Consider the following 15,077-nt stretch of genomic DNA (forward strand, 5'->3'; position numbering starts at 1 on the left):
AGGTAATTGTTGGGACTTCTTAACAGTAGTTATTAATTCATTAATTCATTTATTCTATAAGCCCCACTTTCAAAAAAGACAGTTTATTTTACGATGAACTAAAATCTTCAATTAGTCCAGTATCTTTTTTTAAAAGTGCAATTAATCTAATGTTTTATTGTCCTTTTCAGTACACATTGTTTAAGCCACATCAGTGTCTAATATCTCATTTCACTTTTAAAAAATCAAACTTACGTTTTTTTACTGTCCACTTATTTCTTTTTCAATCCATAAAAAGTTCCTTTTTCTGTGGGCAAGCCATGCAATAGTCTTAGATCTATGTACCTTTAAAAACAGGTCTATATCCAAACAGGAAGTCAATAATCCTTACCTTAGGGCAGTAGAAAACTCCAAAATGACACAAAATCAGTTTTAAATGGAAAATGGTGGAATTTTAAAATGTGGCGATACTAATAATACCATTAATATAGATAATAACTTTATTTGTATAGCATGTTTGAAACAATGGTTTACAAAGTGCTTTGACAATAAGCAAGGTATAAATTCAACAAAGAAAGGACATAACAAGAAACAAAACCCCAACATCAAACGAATCCATGAGAAATTTGGCCAACATTATCAACCCAAACAATAGACGCCAGGAGAACGAGAACCCAGGCAAGCCAGAGACCTCACTAAACAGACACCTAAGACTAAATATGCATATAAATTATTAGGAAGAGTCAGAGTAGAATATAATAAAAAACAATAAGAATAGAAACAAAATAAAGGCTAGAGATTATGAAATCAGGGCAAAAACATTAAAAGGATTGAAGCAAAATGGAATAAAATGAAATATAGTGATTAAAACTATTCAATAAATTACAACTAACTACAGAAATTCGGAGATTATTGTGATTAAATTTTCAGATTTTCAATAACAAGTCATGGTAAAAAAAAAAAAAAAAATTCAAGATATTTGTGTTTTTGTTATTTTAATAAATAAATTACTTACAATTAGTCTTACTATTACTATTGGTGCTAATATTAGTAGTAGTGACAGCATTCACATTATATTATTCAAAACAAGACTCAAATTTAGTCGTCTTTGTTGTGTTAAGTTTTACTATCTTTATCTTGTACTTTGTAGCTGCAGAGATGCTTCTGGTTGCCATCTTTGTGTTGTTTTAGCTAGGCTAATATTATCAACGAAAAATAATGTCTGAGCAGCTGACCGAATAATTTTCATTTCAGCCTAAAAGGTTTACTCTTTATAAAACAGCTGTAAGTAATGTCAAAATATGCAGGGTTGTTTTTTTAAATTTTAACAATATTTGGTAACTACATAATCGTCAGTAACGTAAATCTCTAGCTTGCTAGTAAGCTAGCTGTACAATAATCAAAGTGCACGAGACGTGCCGTTGAAAATGCAGTTGTTTGATAACGCTATCAAACAGTAGACAGTTATCATTAACTTTACAAACCTTTAACCTTTCTACCATTTTTTATGATTTTTTTTTTTTACCTTCCAGCCACAGAACACTGTCCCATTCACCAGTTTGAGTGTACAAATGGTTACTGTATTTCTCACTCCTTTGTGTGCGACCACTGGGATGACTGTGGAGACAACAGTGATGAACAAGACTGTGGTAAGCATGAAAATAAAACTGGAATATCTCTTCTCTATTGACCATGAAGCTGATTAGTCTCATGAATTTTGTATTTCTTTTGTATTACAGTATCTTGTTAAAAATCCGTCTCGTTAATCAATGAATAAGAAAGAATTGCAATGGCACTAATTCAAAATTCAGTTTGGTCCCTTTCAAACTTGAGATTCAGGCATCTTAGAACTATGATACAACTCCTAATGGTATGTAGAGTATATATAGAGTAGGGTTAGGTATAAAAAGCTATAAAGGTTAGGTTTAAAGCTATACAAAGGTAATAAATGCAAAATTGAAGGTTAATAGACTCATATTTTATTTCAAGTGGGCAGTTTTTTATTTTGAAGGGGAAGACTGTTATTTATAGATGTGAAAAATTGCGTAAATCTTTGCTGTTGAAAATTGAAAATCAAGTTTAAAGTCTAGTTTTGTATTGGCCATTGTGTTTACTCTTATATTAGGTAATTAATTGTCTTATTAAATTGACTTATGTTCTGTAATATGCCCATGTGTTGTAAAACTATACTAAAATCATTTAGATGGAAATCAGACAAAACATTAGTTTCTTTTTATTTTTGTAGTTTACCAGAGCTGCAGCGGTAATGAATTTACATGCACCAGTGGTCGTTGTATTCCTCAGTACTGGGTGTGTGACCAGTTTAACGACTGTGGCGACTACAGTGATGAGAGAGGATGTGGTAAGAAGACTTTCTTTTGAAGGGTGTACGGGTGTAATGTGAGAGATATCTCAACGAATTTACAACAAATTTTCATGTAACTTTATGGTCTTTATGGGTTTTATAATTCACTCTTTAAAAGTTTAAGTTTAATTTCAGTCATTGTTTTATTTTTCACTTAAACACTGTATGTAAATATTTTAAATTTTATATTTTCACAGTTGTTTCTGTGTCTTTCAGATAGTAACTCTCGAGACTGTTACCCTGGAGAGTGGGGATGCCCTGGCTCAACAAAGTGTATACCTCTGGAAAGCGTGTGTGACGGCAAACCAGACTGCCCTGAGGGAACAGATGAGACCAACTCCACTGGACAGCAAACATGCAGTAAGCTTAAATCATGCTAATTAGCTACATTGTGAAATCTATGCAAATGAGATCCATTTATACTTCACAAAACTTGCGAAATAAAAGGTGCAGTTTAACTGTATTTTAGTTGTGTTTATGTCCATAGTAAAAGCAGCCTTATCACAGGAAAAGACTGAACTTTATACAGATAAAGTGAATTAAATGTTGTCTATGTGTGAGAGATCAGCACTTTCACAGGGCTGTAAATGTAGGTGCAGGGGTATCAGATTTTATAGGGTGTAAATGTTTCTCAGAAATCAGCTGTTGGGATGGATATAATCACAGCTTTCCTCTTCCTTATCTCCGTCTCCATCCATAGATGGTTTAAAATTAACCTTTTATCAGGAGTGTCTAAGCACTAATGACCTCCAGAATCATTTAATGATGGCTGTAAAGCTGCTTCAATACTGACAAAGATGACCTGGCCGACAAATCTGCATAGACATACTATCCCTTATTTAACCTGAGTCTAAGGTTTTTCTAGGATGTTTATTTGTGTTACTTTTTCTCACAGGCCTGGATCAGTGCTCCAGCCTGAGCTGTGAGTACCTCTGCCATTCGTCTCCTCAAGGAGGAACTTGCTACTGCCCGGATGGTTTCATTGTATCCAATGACAGTCGTACCTGTGTGGGTGAGTGACAAATATAAAATTTGTGGGTGCAAAGACCAAACTCTTACTAGCTGTGAATTGTCAAATCAGTTCTACTGACATTGCAAACTAGAGAGTTCCTGAGACATGTCATTAAGACTCTGTAAGAATGAACAGAGACAAAAAATACGTTTTTGTTGAAGATTTAGTCTTGAAATCTAAAATCATTAGCTGTATTTCATTTCATCTCTTATTCATGCCGCATATATTGTATATATAGATAATTGTCCTTTTGCCTTAACCATAAAAAAATGTTTTTATTATCCAGACTACAATGACTGTCAGATTTGGGGGATCTGTGACCAGCTGTGTGAAGATCGTCCTGGGAGGCATCACTGTAGCTGTGCTGATGGATACTTCCTGGAGCAGGGTCATGTCTGCAAAGCCAATGTGTCTGGTATGGAGTCACACAACACAGTAGCACTTAAAGTTTGACTAAATCCCAGAGTTTCAGCTGAGGTGCATCCTCTCTGGAATTTCAAAGAATGCCTTTTGACTGTGTGGGAAAGGCTTTCAAGGAGTGACAGGGGAGAGGGCTTATACGGGTCCACTCTCTGTCTCCTGCTGTCCCTTATCAGCCACAACATTGAGCCCATTCTGCTTTTTAGATTTGAATATAAGCCATGATATCCTAACCATTCAAGGCAGGGATGTCCAAACTTTTGCCACAGAGGGCCACATACAGTAAATTTTAAGGATGGTGGGGCTACTTTCATATACCTCACCTTTATGATATCAGAGTTAGTCAGTCCAATCCAATTTAGGTAAAGCTAGCAAGGTAACTTGGTATGCTTAAATAACTTGTTAATGGCTGCCAAGGCAAATAGCCATTTGTTTCAAGGATTTTAAGGCCAGTTACCATTTCACGGAGCCCTTGTTAGCCCTGGCTACCACTGGCACCACTCTGGTCAGAATGAGGATGACGCTCCATGAGAATCACAAAGAATTTACACTGTTGTCTCAGTTTCAGTCACGAAAAAAGCACATCTATGAATTTTCCTGTGAAAATGTTTGTTTACAGAATTAACATGGTAGCACTGCCTAGTGTTAAAACTAAAATATACGTTAATCTAAAGAAATTCATAATGTATTCTCAAACTATATATTTTTAGTAGTTTCTTATTGATAGATGAGTATGGTGTTTTTGTTTGGAATTTGCTGCGGACCAATTAAAAATGGGCCAAGTGCCACATTTTGCCCCCTGGCCATAGTTTGGACACCCCTGCATTCAAGGTATAGGCTTACCACAAGCTCCCGAAGTGTGAAACAATGATATATGATCATGTAGAAGACATTAATTTGTATATGATCCACTTTATTTTACAACCTTGATTCCAAAAAAATGCTGGGGAGCTGTGTAAATGTTAAAAAAATGAATACAATGGTTTTCAAATCCCATCAACTCATATTTTATTCACAATATAGCATAAACAGCAAGTCAGATGTTAAGACTGAGACATTTTACCATTTTGTGAAAAATATTTGCTCATGTTGAAACTGATGGCAGCAACACATCTCAAAACAGTAGAGACAGGGTAACAAAAGGAGGATTTTAGAGAGGCAGGGTCTCAGAGAAGATGGTCAGAGGTTCACTAATCTGAAAAATTCACAATCCAAAAATGTCACTGAGTAACTTATCTTGCGTTTATGCACCAAACCTTTACATTCTATCTGGTTCTGATGCTAATGGTAAATTTAACAGAGGGAATTGCAGTGAATTTTTATCAAATTTAAATTGTGAATTAAAAGTATATAGCCAGGTAGAAGACATAAGCAACCCACAATCCAGGAATATCATAGCAACATCTGTGATTAGTAGACATGCAAATTGAAGTTAACACTCAGGAAAACATAGTAGTGACTTTTAAGCTCTGTGGTGTTGATAGACGACGAAACTTATGTCACTGGCACCAAATCAGCCAGCAATGTCAAGACTAAGACCCTAACTGATCAACAGTACAACTGAATCCCCATATACATAGATTTTCATCTGAAAGAAGCGGTCAAAGGGTTAGTCTCTCTTTAAAAATGTAAAAGATGGTTTTCAAACTTTCCAATTGTTATCTATTAAGCATGTCTCTCCGAACTTGACTGTGAAAAAAATTGTAGCCAACAGAAGTTGGCATTTAAAACAGTTCTTGTTTCTTAATTAGAAAGTAACTTACAGAAGACACTGGAATATGAACCTTTTAAAATCAAACTCTTGATGTTTGTTTATAGATATGCAATTTTTTTTTTTCAGGTGGTTTGCCTCAGCTCATTTTCACCAATGGTGGAGATGTGATGATTGGCGACATACATGGGCGCTTTGTCAGAACTCTGGTGCCGTCACAGGGCAAAGGTTATTCTGTTGGGGTGGCGTACAACATACGCAGTGACATAGTCTTCTGGAGTGATTCATATACCAAAAAGGTCAGTTTGGATAAATCATTGAGACTTTAATGGCTGTGGTTGGTAGGATTTCTTGTCCCTTTCTTGTGTCTTTACGTTATGCCAAATGCCAAACCACCAACATTCACTAGTTCTGTCAGCCTCTTTAAAGAGCATCTGCTGTTGCATCTACTTAGGCAAAAGTTTGAGTCAAGAAGGAATTTCCATTCAGCTTGAACCTTTCTTTATTTTCCCAGGTTTACTCTGCAGATTTCAATGGGGATAACATTAAAGAGGTTCTGACCACTGCAGTTCACAATGTCCAGAACCTTGCAGTTGACTGGGTCAACCTAAAACTTTACATCTTGGAAGCCATGGTTGAGCGCATTGACATGTGCGACTTTGATGGAGACAATCGTGTCACACTGGTGGCTGAAGGTCTGCAGACTCCTCATGGTCTAGCCCTGGACCCTACAGTGGGGTGGGTTTCAGTGTTCTGTTGTTGCTGTTTTAAATGATAGGAAAGGTTGTGAAGAAGTTGCCAGCCTTGTGTGGGCTGTAGATTAATGCTACGATTTACATTGCATTTAATTTGTCGTGGTGAATGTACATTTCTAGTCAAATTATGTAAGCTTATGTAAGTTTCAAAAGAAGTTTGAAACAAAGAGCTTTGAGAAGTCAGTAAAGTATAAATGTCATGATTACTTGTCATTGCACTGTTTAAGAACAGATAAGATGATTTAAGCTATTTATGTAACTTATATAACTTGACCTGGAAATATTTAGCAGATTATTTATGTTTGTGTTTTTACAGTTACATGTTCTTTACTGACATGGGTGTTGCAAGCGAAAAGATGAAGCTTGAACGAGCCTTCATGGATGGCAGCAATCGTTTAGAGCTGGTGAAGGACAATCTTGGCACTCCAACAGGGATCACCCTTGATATTGTCACGCAGAGGGTCTACTGGTCTGACAGCCACTTTGACACTGTGGAGACTGTTACCTACAGCGGTTTGGACAGGTACAGGATGCACTGAAAATATCATGGGTTAAGCAGTTCACCTGGAGATGACCTCAAGGTTAAGCAGATTTGTTCCCAAAATGATGACAATACTGATATACCCCAGAATGTGGTATATAGTATCAGGAAGTACTCTTTTAATTCCATCAAAAAAACAGACTTACTTGTTTTTCCATAAGTGTAGCCTAATGAAATGGTGCATTCAGAAAGTATTCAGACCCTCTTCACTTTTTTCAGTTTTGATATGTTGCAGCCTAATGCTACAACTGGTAAAACTAAATTTTCCTCAATAATTACATTAACATTCAGTACACCAGTGACAAAGTGGAAATGGAATTTTGCAAATGTTTTCAAATTTAGTAAACAGATGGTTGGATGGGGACGGTTGGTGGACAGCAAATTTCAGGTCCCTCCATGGATGTTTGATAGGGTTCAAGTCAGGGTGTTGGCTGGGCCACTCTGGGACATTCACAGAGTTGTCCCTAAGCCACTCCTGTGTTGTCTTTGCTTTGTGCATAGGGTCATTGTCATGTTGGAAGGTGAAGTCCTAAGCACTGCAGAACTGGTTTTCATTGAGGATATCGCTGTACTTTGCTCCATTCAGCTTTCCCTTAACCCCCACCAATCCTTCAGTCCCTTCTGCTGCTGAAAAACACCCCCACAACATGATGCTGCCAACACCATGCTTCACTATTGGGATGATATTGGGCTAGTGGGCTGTTAAGTGAAATTATATTTCTTTGGCTAATGCTATCAGCATATTCTCTCTGATCTCCATACTGAAGTGTTGTCAATCCACAGAAAAGTAGTCCTGAATGGCGGAACTCAGGCACCACATCCTTTTGGAATTGCTGTGTTTGAAAACCACGTCTTCTTCACTGACTGGACCAAGATGGGTGTGGTGAGAGCAAATCGCTTCAATGGCAGCAACCCTGCGCTTGTTTATCGCACAGCAAAGCGACCAAGCCAGATCGTAGTGTCACATCCTCTCCTGCAACCTCTTGGTAAGGAGAGACATTTTTAAGGGAATCTCTGTGTGCCATATAAAAATGATTCTTCCTAAACTTAATATGGTATCAAATATAAATCTGTATTTTAATTATTGGCCTCAAAGTGAAGCACAGAACCACTCTCTGTTGCCTTGTTTAACTCCTCTTTCATGTCTTACAGTAATGAACCCTTGCGGCAGACACAATGGTGGCTGTCAGCACATTTGTGTTTTAAGTCACCGCACCGGCAACGATGGTTTGGGCTACCGCTGCAAGTGTCGCTATGGTTATAACTTACAGCCTGATCGCCAGACCTGCTACAGTGAGTTTCAGCTGATTCATGGAAAATGATGGGATTTTTTTTTTTAGAGTTGGTTTCTTACCGAGTTCCTTCCATTTTCTATGGTTTACTTTTAGAGGCTTCGCTGTGGAAGTTTTTAAATTAGCAGTGGCATGGTTGTTCAAAAGTGAATAAACCCTTGGACATAAGTCAACATGATAGGAACTAACTTTGAACACAGAAACCATACTGTGAGATTTGTTTGTTTCATAGTTTGACTCTGTCCCATCTGTTAGCATGGAGGAGGCAAACTTGATTGTCTATTGCTAGTCAGTAGAGGAAGCTCCAAATGGTTTGACCTCACTTTTTGCAAGTTGTCACATCTTCCATCTTTTGAAGCACCTCCTTTCCCAAACTTCAGTTTGCTGTGGCCCAATTTCAGACCTTCAAATCTTCTGAGGCCCAACAAAATCTTTTAACTACCATAACATGAGACATATATTTACCTTTCATTTTTCATATTGTGGATTTGAATTCAAATTATTTGCTTTCAGATACATTGACATTATTCAGAAAGCATTTGTGGGTTACAAAGAACAATTCATGAGCCACTGATGTTTATTGTGTTTTAATCAGGCATCTGCAAAGTAACTTAGAATTTCTTTTCTTATATTTATCCCTGTAAATGTGCTTTGTGGTCCAGTAAACTCTTCCGAAGTAGCATTAATGTCTTTGAAGACACTGACAAGTTCTTAGAACTGGGAAGTGAGCGGCAAAGTAGAATGTTTGATGAGTGCCATCAGTTAATCCAACACCAGTTAAACTGTGACACCTGTTGTATACATCAGACAAAATAATTGATAAAAAGGTGATACAAGTTAATCCTTCTGGCCTTATTTTGTTAGAAAATAACATGTTATCAAGTATTTTATGTACATGATTTATTTTTAAATATCTGTGATTTTTAGTTTTTGTAAAATAACCTCTTGCACCCCACCTACAGTACCTCTGTTGGCCCACACTTTGGAAGCCCTGTACTAGATGATTTCAAGCTTTTACTAAATTTGCCCCTTCTGGCAATCAAGGGTGTGTGTCCTAAGTTGAGGTGCGACACCAATAATTTTATCTAAATATATGTGTGATGTAGCATATTTAAAATTAGGGAATGACTGCATCATTAATTATGTTCAGCTGCTTGTAACCATCACATCCTGTTTGAACAGAGCTGAAGGACTACCTGCTGATGGCCACTTCTCTGAGTGTAAGAGGAATCCCTCTGAATTCATCCCTTCAAGAAGACGTCACCCTGCCTCTCTCAGGACTATCAACATCTTTTTCTGGCTCTGCTGTGGAGTTTGATGCCAATGAGGGAAAGATTTTCTACAACGACAGGTCCAGAGGCCTGGTCTACAAGTCCAACCTTAATGGATCTAGTGAGTCTTTATTTAAGTTAGTAATGAACTGCACGAAGTGATATCATGTGTAAAGTATAATGTCACAAAGGTATTTGAAGTACATTTTTCACTATGATATGATAAATTAGTGAGATATGTTTAAAGGCTTTTCTTGTAGTGCTCCATTATTAATCTTTTATATATACATTCTCAGATCAGGATATTTTGGAAGGCTACAGAGTGGGAACAGTTGACGCCATGGCTTATGACTGGACTTCCAAAGTCTTGTTTTGGACCACAAGCAGCTACAAGTCTGTGGTGGCCTTTAAAGTCACAGACAAGTCCAGACGGGACGTTGTGACAGGACTGAGAAACCCAAAAGGGATTGCAGTGAGTCCCAGTGCTGGGTGAGTTCTCAGATTTATCCACTTTAAAAACATGAGAGTGATTTTTTTTGTTTCATTGGGTTAACATCTAGGTTAACTCGTTTCACTCAATTGTTTTGACTTACTCTAATCAGATATGCGCTACTGCGTGTTAAACTATTGTTCCACAGCTTCTTGTTCTGGTCTGACTGGTACCGTCCTGCAGTCATAATGAGAGGCTTCACTGATGGCAGCAACGCTGTTCCTCTGGTCAATACGTCTCTGGGATGGCCATATGGACTTGCAATTGACTATGAGTAAGTAACTATGAGCACTTAAACAAGCAAACAACAAAAAAAAATGTGTAAACAGCTGAATGGTGAGATTTTTAATATTCTTTCCTCTGTCAATGGTCCTTTACAGGATGGACCGGCTGTACTGGGTGGATTCTCAGTTAGACCAGATTGGTCATATTGGCTTTCTAGGATATGACAGAGAAACATTTACAAATATTGGCCAGATCACTCAACCATTCTCTCTAACAGTTTACAATGGTGGGTTTCTTAAGCTGTTCTAGTGACTCTCATTTATCCAGTCTTACACTGTTTAGAATCAGCTTTAACACGATAGAAAACACCATTTGGTACAGTCCAAAGGGAGTGGAATTTATAAAGATAAAAATCAGAGAGAACAGATTTAATATTTACTTCTTGTGGAATAACCAAATAACTCATAACTGCATAGTTAAAAGACTTGCAAACTCCCACACAGCAAAAACAGACAACTTATAGTTAAAAACACACTTAATACAACAATAGGTAACATAAACATGAAACAAAAATGCAGCAATTCAGTAACAGCAATTGCATATTTGTAAACAACAATCTTTTACTTGAAATATCCCACATTATAATCTATCTATTTTTAGAGTTCCTGTACGTGGCAGATACAAGAACTAGAGCCATATATGAGATGAGGAAGAGGGATGGAGGTGGAAACATTATGATCAGACAAGGAATTACCGGCATTATGAATCTCAAGGCCTTCATTTCGGACCTCCACAGCAGTAAGTCTGCAAATAGTATTCTAACAACTTTTCAGATGAAGATGATAGCATCAATCAAACCCGACACTACAATCCACTGACCACTTCTTTGTCATTCATCTGACAGGGTATGATAGTCGTTGCAACAACTTGCCCAATGGGCAATGCAGCCACTTCTGCTTTCCAACTCCATCTTACCAACGAGTGTGTGGCTGTCCATACGGCATGAAACTCGATACCAACAACAGGGACTGCATACATGATGAGTCTATTCCAACTCCACCAGACAACATCTGTGGCGACTTGTCCTTCGAGTGCGATGAAGGGCGCTGTAGGCCAAACTCGTACCGCTGTGATGGTATCATCGATTGTGTGGATAAGAGTGATGAGATGAACTGCACTGGTACAGGTGAATGTATGAGAAAATGTTTGCTACAGGGGTGTCCATTGAAAAAAAAACTTTAATTCTAACCTCTTGGCTCATATGAATTAAAATAGGAGCAACCTGCTCTCCCTATGCGTTCACCTGCAACAACAAGAACTGCATCCGGAACAGTTGGCGCTGTGACGGCATGGACGACTGCGGTGATGGTTCAGATGAAGTGGATTGTCCCACTCGTCCCCCACCCAACACCTGCGCTTCAGATTACTTTACCTGTGACAACCTTAGGTGCATCTCTAAAGTCTGGGTGTGTGATGGTGACAACGACTGCGGCGATGGCTCTGATGAACACAACTGCAGTAAGTATGGCGTGACGATTTTCACCTCAGTCACCGAACTAGATTAAATGGGGATGCACTGTACTGGAATTTTGTGGTTATCTGATATGTCAGTCTTCTAAAATTTACAATAATTTTAGCTGATATTGATACAGATATTTGAATGTAGTTCAGACTTAATTTTTTATCTTTAAAACGCACTATTTAAAGATTAATGATGAAAAAATAAATAAATTTCAGTCTCTAAAACACCCCTTAAAGTGCAAGGAATAATGGTGAATAAAGAGAAAGACTTTAGCTGATACAGGTCTGTTGGTTTAGCTTAAAACTCTACTAACTAATTTGTTTGTACAGCTTGTATTTACAGCTGATATGAGCAGATTTTCATAGACCAAATATCCAATGTTAATATTGGCCGAAATTTTTATACCTGCCCATACTAATAATCAATTTTGTAAGCTGATATCTGCTAGTACCAATATCATGCCAATAATATCATACATCTCTAAAATTAAACTTAACTGAAATATATATTTATATATTAAATGTAACTATTAAATAAGCTTGATCTATAATTGACAGATTCAACCATCACTACATGCCCTCCGAACTACTTCCTGTGTCCGGACCACCGCTGCATCTACAGCTCGTACGTGTGTGATGGAGACCAGGACTGCCCGGATGGATCTGATGAGGCAAACTGTGGTATAGATGACTGAAACTTTACTTTTTGCCCATTGCGTTTTCATTAAGGTTTATCATCACTTTAAAGCCTCCTATTATAGCCAAAAAATGGTTCATAAAATGCCTCAGTATGGAGTAGTATGGAGTTTAATTTCTTCTTGCTGATATTTTTCTCTTTGCTGCCTCCAGAGTTTAACTGCGCTTCCTATGAGTTCGCCTGTGCCAGTGGGGACCAGTGTGTTAGTTCCAGCTACCAGTGTGATGGGGTGTTCGACTGCAGAGACCACTCTGATGAAAGAAACTGTCGTAAGCAAGCAACACTGCCTTGAAATATACATATATGAACTAAAATCAAGTTTGAAGAAAGATTCTTCTTTGGAATTTTTTGCCATTTATTCAATTCATTTTGATACAATACAATACAATGTGACAGATGAAAGGAGAGACAATGGATGCCTAGTCTACTGTCTGAGCTTGATCTATGCACTGTTTTCACATTATTATAATTACAATAATTTATATTTAAATTGAAAACAAAATATTTTGAAATATATTTATACATTCTTAGGGCAGCAATGTAAATATTAAGTAAATAAGTAATGATATGAAAAGGTTTCAGCTGCTTGGATGCCTACAGCCTCCATACATGGGACATTACATATCAGCAAAGCCATCAGCACTCCATAAATCAATATCTTAAATGTATTATTTGTCTGTGTTGGTGTTGTGTTTCACTTTCTAAAAACTTTCCTAAAACTTTTACAGTTTTAGTCATTTCTAAAAGTCTGTCCTCCTTCCAGCTACTCGAGGTCCCGGCCTCTGCCATGATGACGAGTTCCAGTGCCAGACAGACGGGTTTTGCATCCCAGACGAGTGGGAGTGTGATGGCCATGCAGACTGTGAAGACGGATCTGATGAACACAACACCTGCCCAGCTGTAACCTGCAGATCAAACTATTTCCAGTGTGCCAACAAGATTTGCATCCCGATGAGTTGGGTGTGTGATGGTGACAACGACTGCAGGGACAATACTGATGAGCAGGGCTGTCCCACTCCTCCATTTAGTTGTCCCTCTGGACAGTGGCTGTGCCCCACTGATGAGCTGTGCATTGACGTGGATAAGGTGTGCAATGGCGAGAGGGACTGTCCCAATGGAGCTGATGAATCCCCTATCTGCAGTGAGTTTCAAAAATATCATGCATTGTTTATTATTGGTTTATATAAATAAGAGCAAAGTTGGCAACAACAATTCAGCACAACATATTAACTCACTGTCATTAAATATCTTAAAGATCAAGATGACTGTGGGCTGAATAATGGCGGCTGCAGCGACGGCTGCATTCAAGGACCGTTCGGGGCTGAGTGCACCTGTCCGTCAGGATATCAGCTCCTCAACGACTCAAAGACCTGTGATGACATCAATGAGTGTCTGATCCCAGGTTTTTGCAGCCAGCAGTGTTACAATGAGAGAGGAACCTTCCGGTGTTACTGCTCACATGGTTATGTCCTGGAGCCTGATGGACGCACCTGCAAAGCAACAGGTGAGCAACAAACATACGCTAACTGATAAAGCTTTAATTGAGCTTTGCAAAATGGGTTGATTACTTGTATACTCTTAGATTCCATAACTAAAAGCATGTCATAAATTTGCTGTATGATACAAAAAATGATTAATCAGAGCAGAATTTGCAGCTACCATTTTAGTATTAATTTTGTTTAGTATTTATATGAAATTATTATATTAGTATAAAGATGATGATTTTGGAAGCAAACAATGTGTTTTTCTGCCCTTAGATCAACTAGCAGCTGTACTCTTGGTTTCCAAGCGCAGCCAGATCATTGCCAACAAAATCAACACAAAACCGCCACAGATGCGTCCAGTGATCAGCGGCTCGGCCATTGTGACCGTTGACTTCGACAGCGTAACCACCAGAATCTACTGGGCTGATTCCTCACAGAAAAAGATCTGGAGCTCCTTCCAAAATGGCACAGACAGACGAGAAGTAAGAGAGCACTAATTTCAGGAGAAGGTTTTATCTGTTGTTTGTAGAATTCCCTTTTGAATATTAGGCAGGAATACAGAAACTAAATCATGCTTTAAATAACACTTAGAGTTGAATATTTTCGTGCTATTGTAGGTTTTCTCCTCCGGTTTAATGGTACCAGAGAGTGTAGCTGTTGACTGGGTTGGTCGAAACCTTTACTGGACGGATTCTGTCATGGAGAACATCGAGGTTTCAACACTGGACGGTCGCTTTAGGAAAGTCCTCCTCTCAAAGAACATAACCAGCCCCCGTGGACTCGTGTTAGACCCCCGCAACTAGTGAGTGGAGACACTAAACAAGTTTTTTTAAATGCTTAGCTCCTTATTATTAAAAGATTTTCATGCTCCACTGTCCATAGAAAGTCCTAAAACAAACAAAAAAAAAACATCATATCTACTTGTTATTCCTCCCAGCACCTACCTGATGTTTTGGTCCGACTGGGGCCAGAACCCTCGTATTGAGCGTGCCGACATGGATGGCAACGTGAGAAAAGTCATCGTCAGCACAAAGGTCTATTGGCCCAATGGTCTGGCCCTAGACTACACCACACGCAGGGTCTACTTTGCTGATGCCTACCTCAGATATATAGACTACTGTGACTATGACGGCAACAACCGGCATCAGGTCATGGCTAGTGACATGGTAGGTTTGGCTTGATTTGGTTATTCTTAGAAACCATAGAGGAGATACTTAAACCAGAAGAGACAAAACAAAATGACAAAAAATAGATCAAAAGTCTGTTTTACAACTGCTGTGTCAAAATCAATAAAATAACCAGAGTTTTTGTCAA

General features: G+C 38.2%; 1 protein-coding gene across 1 annotated transcript in view; it reads left to right on the forward strand.

The window, feature by feature from the left end:
* lrp2b (low density lipoprotein receptor-related protein 2b) overlaps positions 1-15,077 on the forward strand; it is a 54,156-nt gene that overhangs the window by 2,741 nt on the left and 36,338 nt on the right. Inside the window, exons 6-29 of the mRNA XM_041815855.1 lie at positions 1,512-1,628; positions 2,225-2,341; positions 2,561-2,704; positions 3,240-3,356; positions 3,643-3,771; positions 5,617-5,786; positions 6,002-6,225; positions 6,559-6,765; positions 7,567-7,769; positions 7,936-8,076; positions 9,258-9,467; positions 9,643-9,835; positions 9,985-10,110; positions 10,217-10,347; positions 10,722-10,859; positions 10,966-11,247; positions 11,337-11,579; positions 12,141-12,263; positions 12,432-12,548; positions 13,043-13,420; positions 13,535-13,783; positions 14,037-14,245; positions 14,381-14,565; positions 14,701-14,929. Of these exons, the coding sequence (XP_041671789.1) occupies positions 1,512-1,628; positions 2,225-2,341; positions 2,561-2,704; positions 3,240-3,356; positions 3,643-3,771; positions 5,617-5,786; positions 6,002-6,225; positions 6,559-6,765; positions 7,567-7,769; positions 7,936-8,076; positions 9,258-9,467; positions 9,643-9,835; positions 9,985-10,110; positions 10,217-10,347; positions 10,722-10,859; positions 10,966-11,247; positions 11,337-11,579; positions 12,141-12,263; positions 12,432-12,548; positions 13,043-13,420; positions 13,535-13,783; positions 14,037-14,245; positions 14,381-14,565; positions 14,701-14,929 (4,382 nt within the window). The remainder of the gene's footprint in view (positions 1-1,511; positions 1,629-2,224; positions 2,342-2,560; positions 2,705-3,239; positions 3,357-3,642; positions 3,772-5,616; positions 5,787-6,001; positions 6,226-6,558; positions 6,766-7,566; positions 7,770-7,935; positions 8,077-9,257; positions 9,468-9,642; positions 9,836-9,984; positions 10,111-10,216; positions 10,348-10,721; positions 10,860-10,965; positions 11,248-11,336; positions 11,580-12,140; positions 12,264-12,431; positions 12,549-13,042; positions 13,421-13,534; positions 13,784-14,036; positions 14,246-14,380; positions 14,566-14,700; positions 14,930-15,077) is intronic.

Source organism: Cheilinus undulatus, linkage group 20 (genome assembly GCF_018320785.1).
Source record: "Cheilinus undulatus linkage group 20, ASM1832078v1, whole genome shotgun sequence".
Lineage (NCBI taxonomy): Eukaryota > Metazoa > Chordata > Actinopteri > Labriformes > Labridae > Cheilinus > Cheilinus undulatus.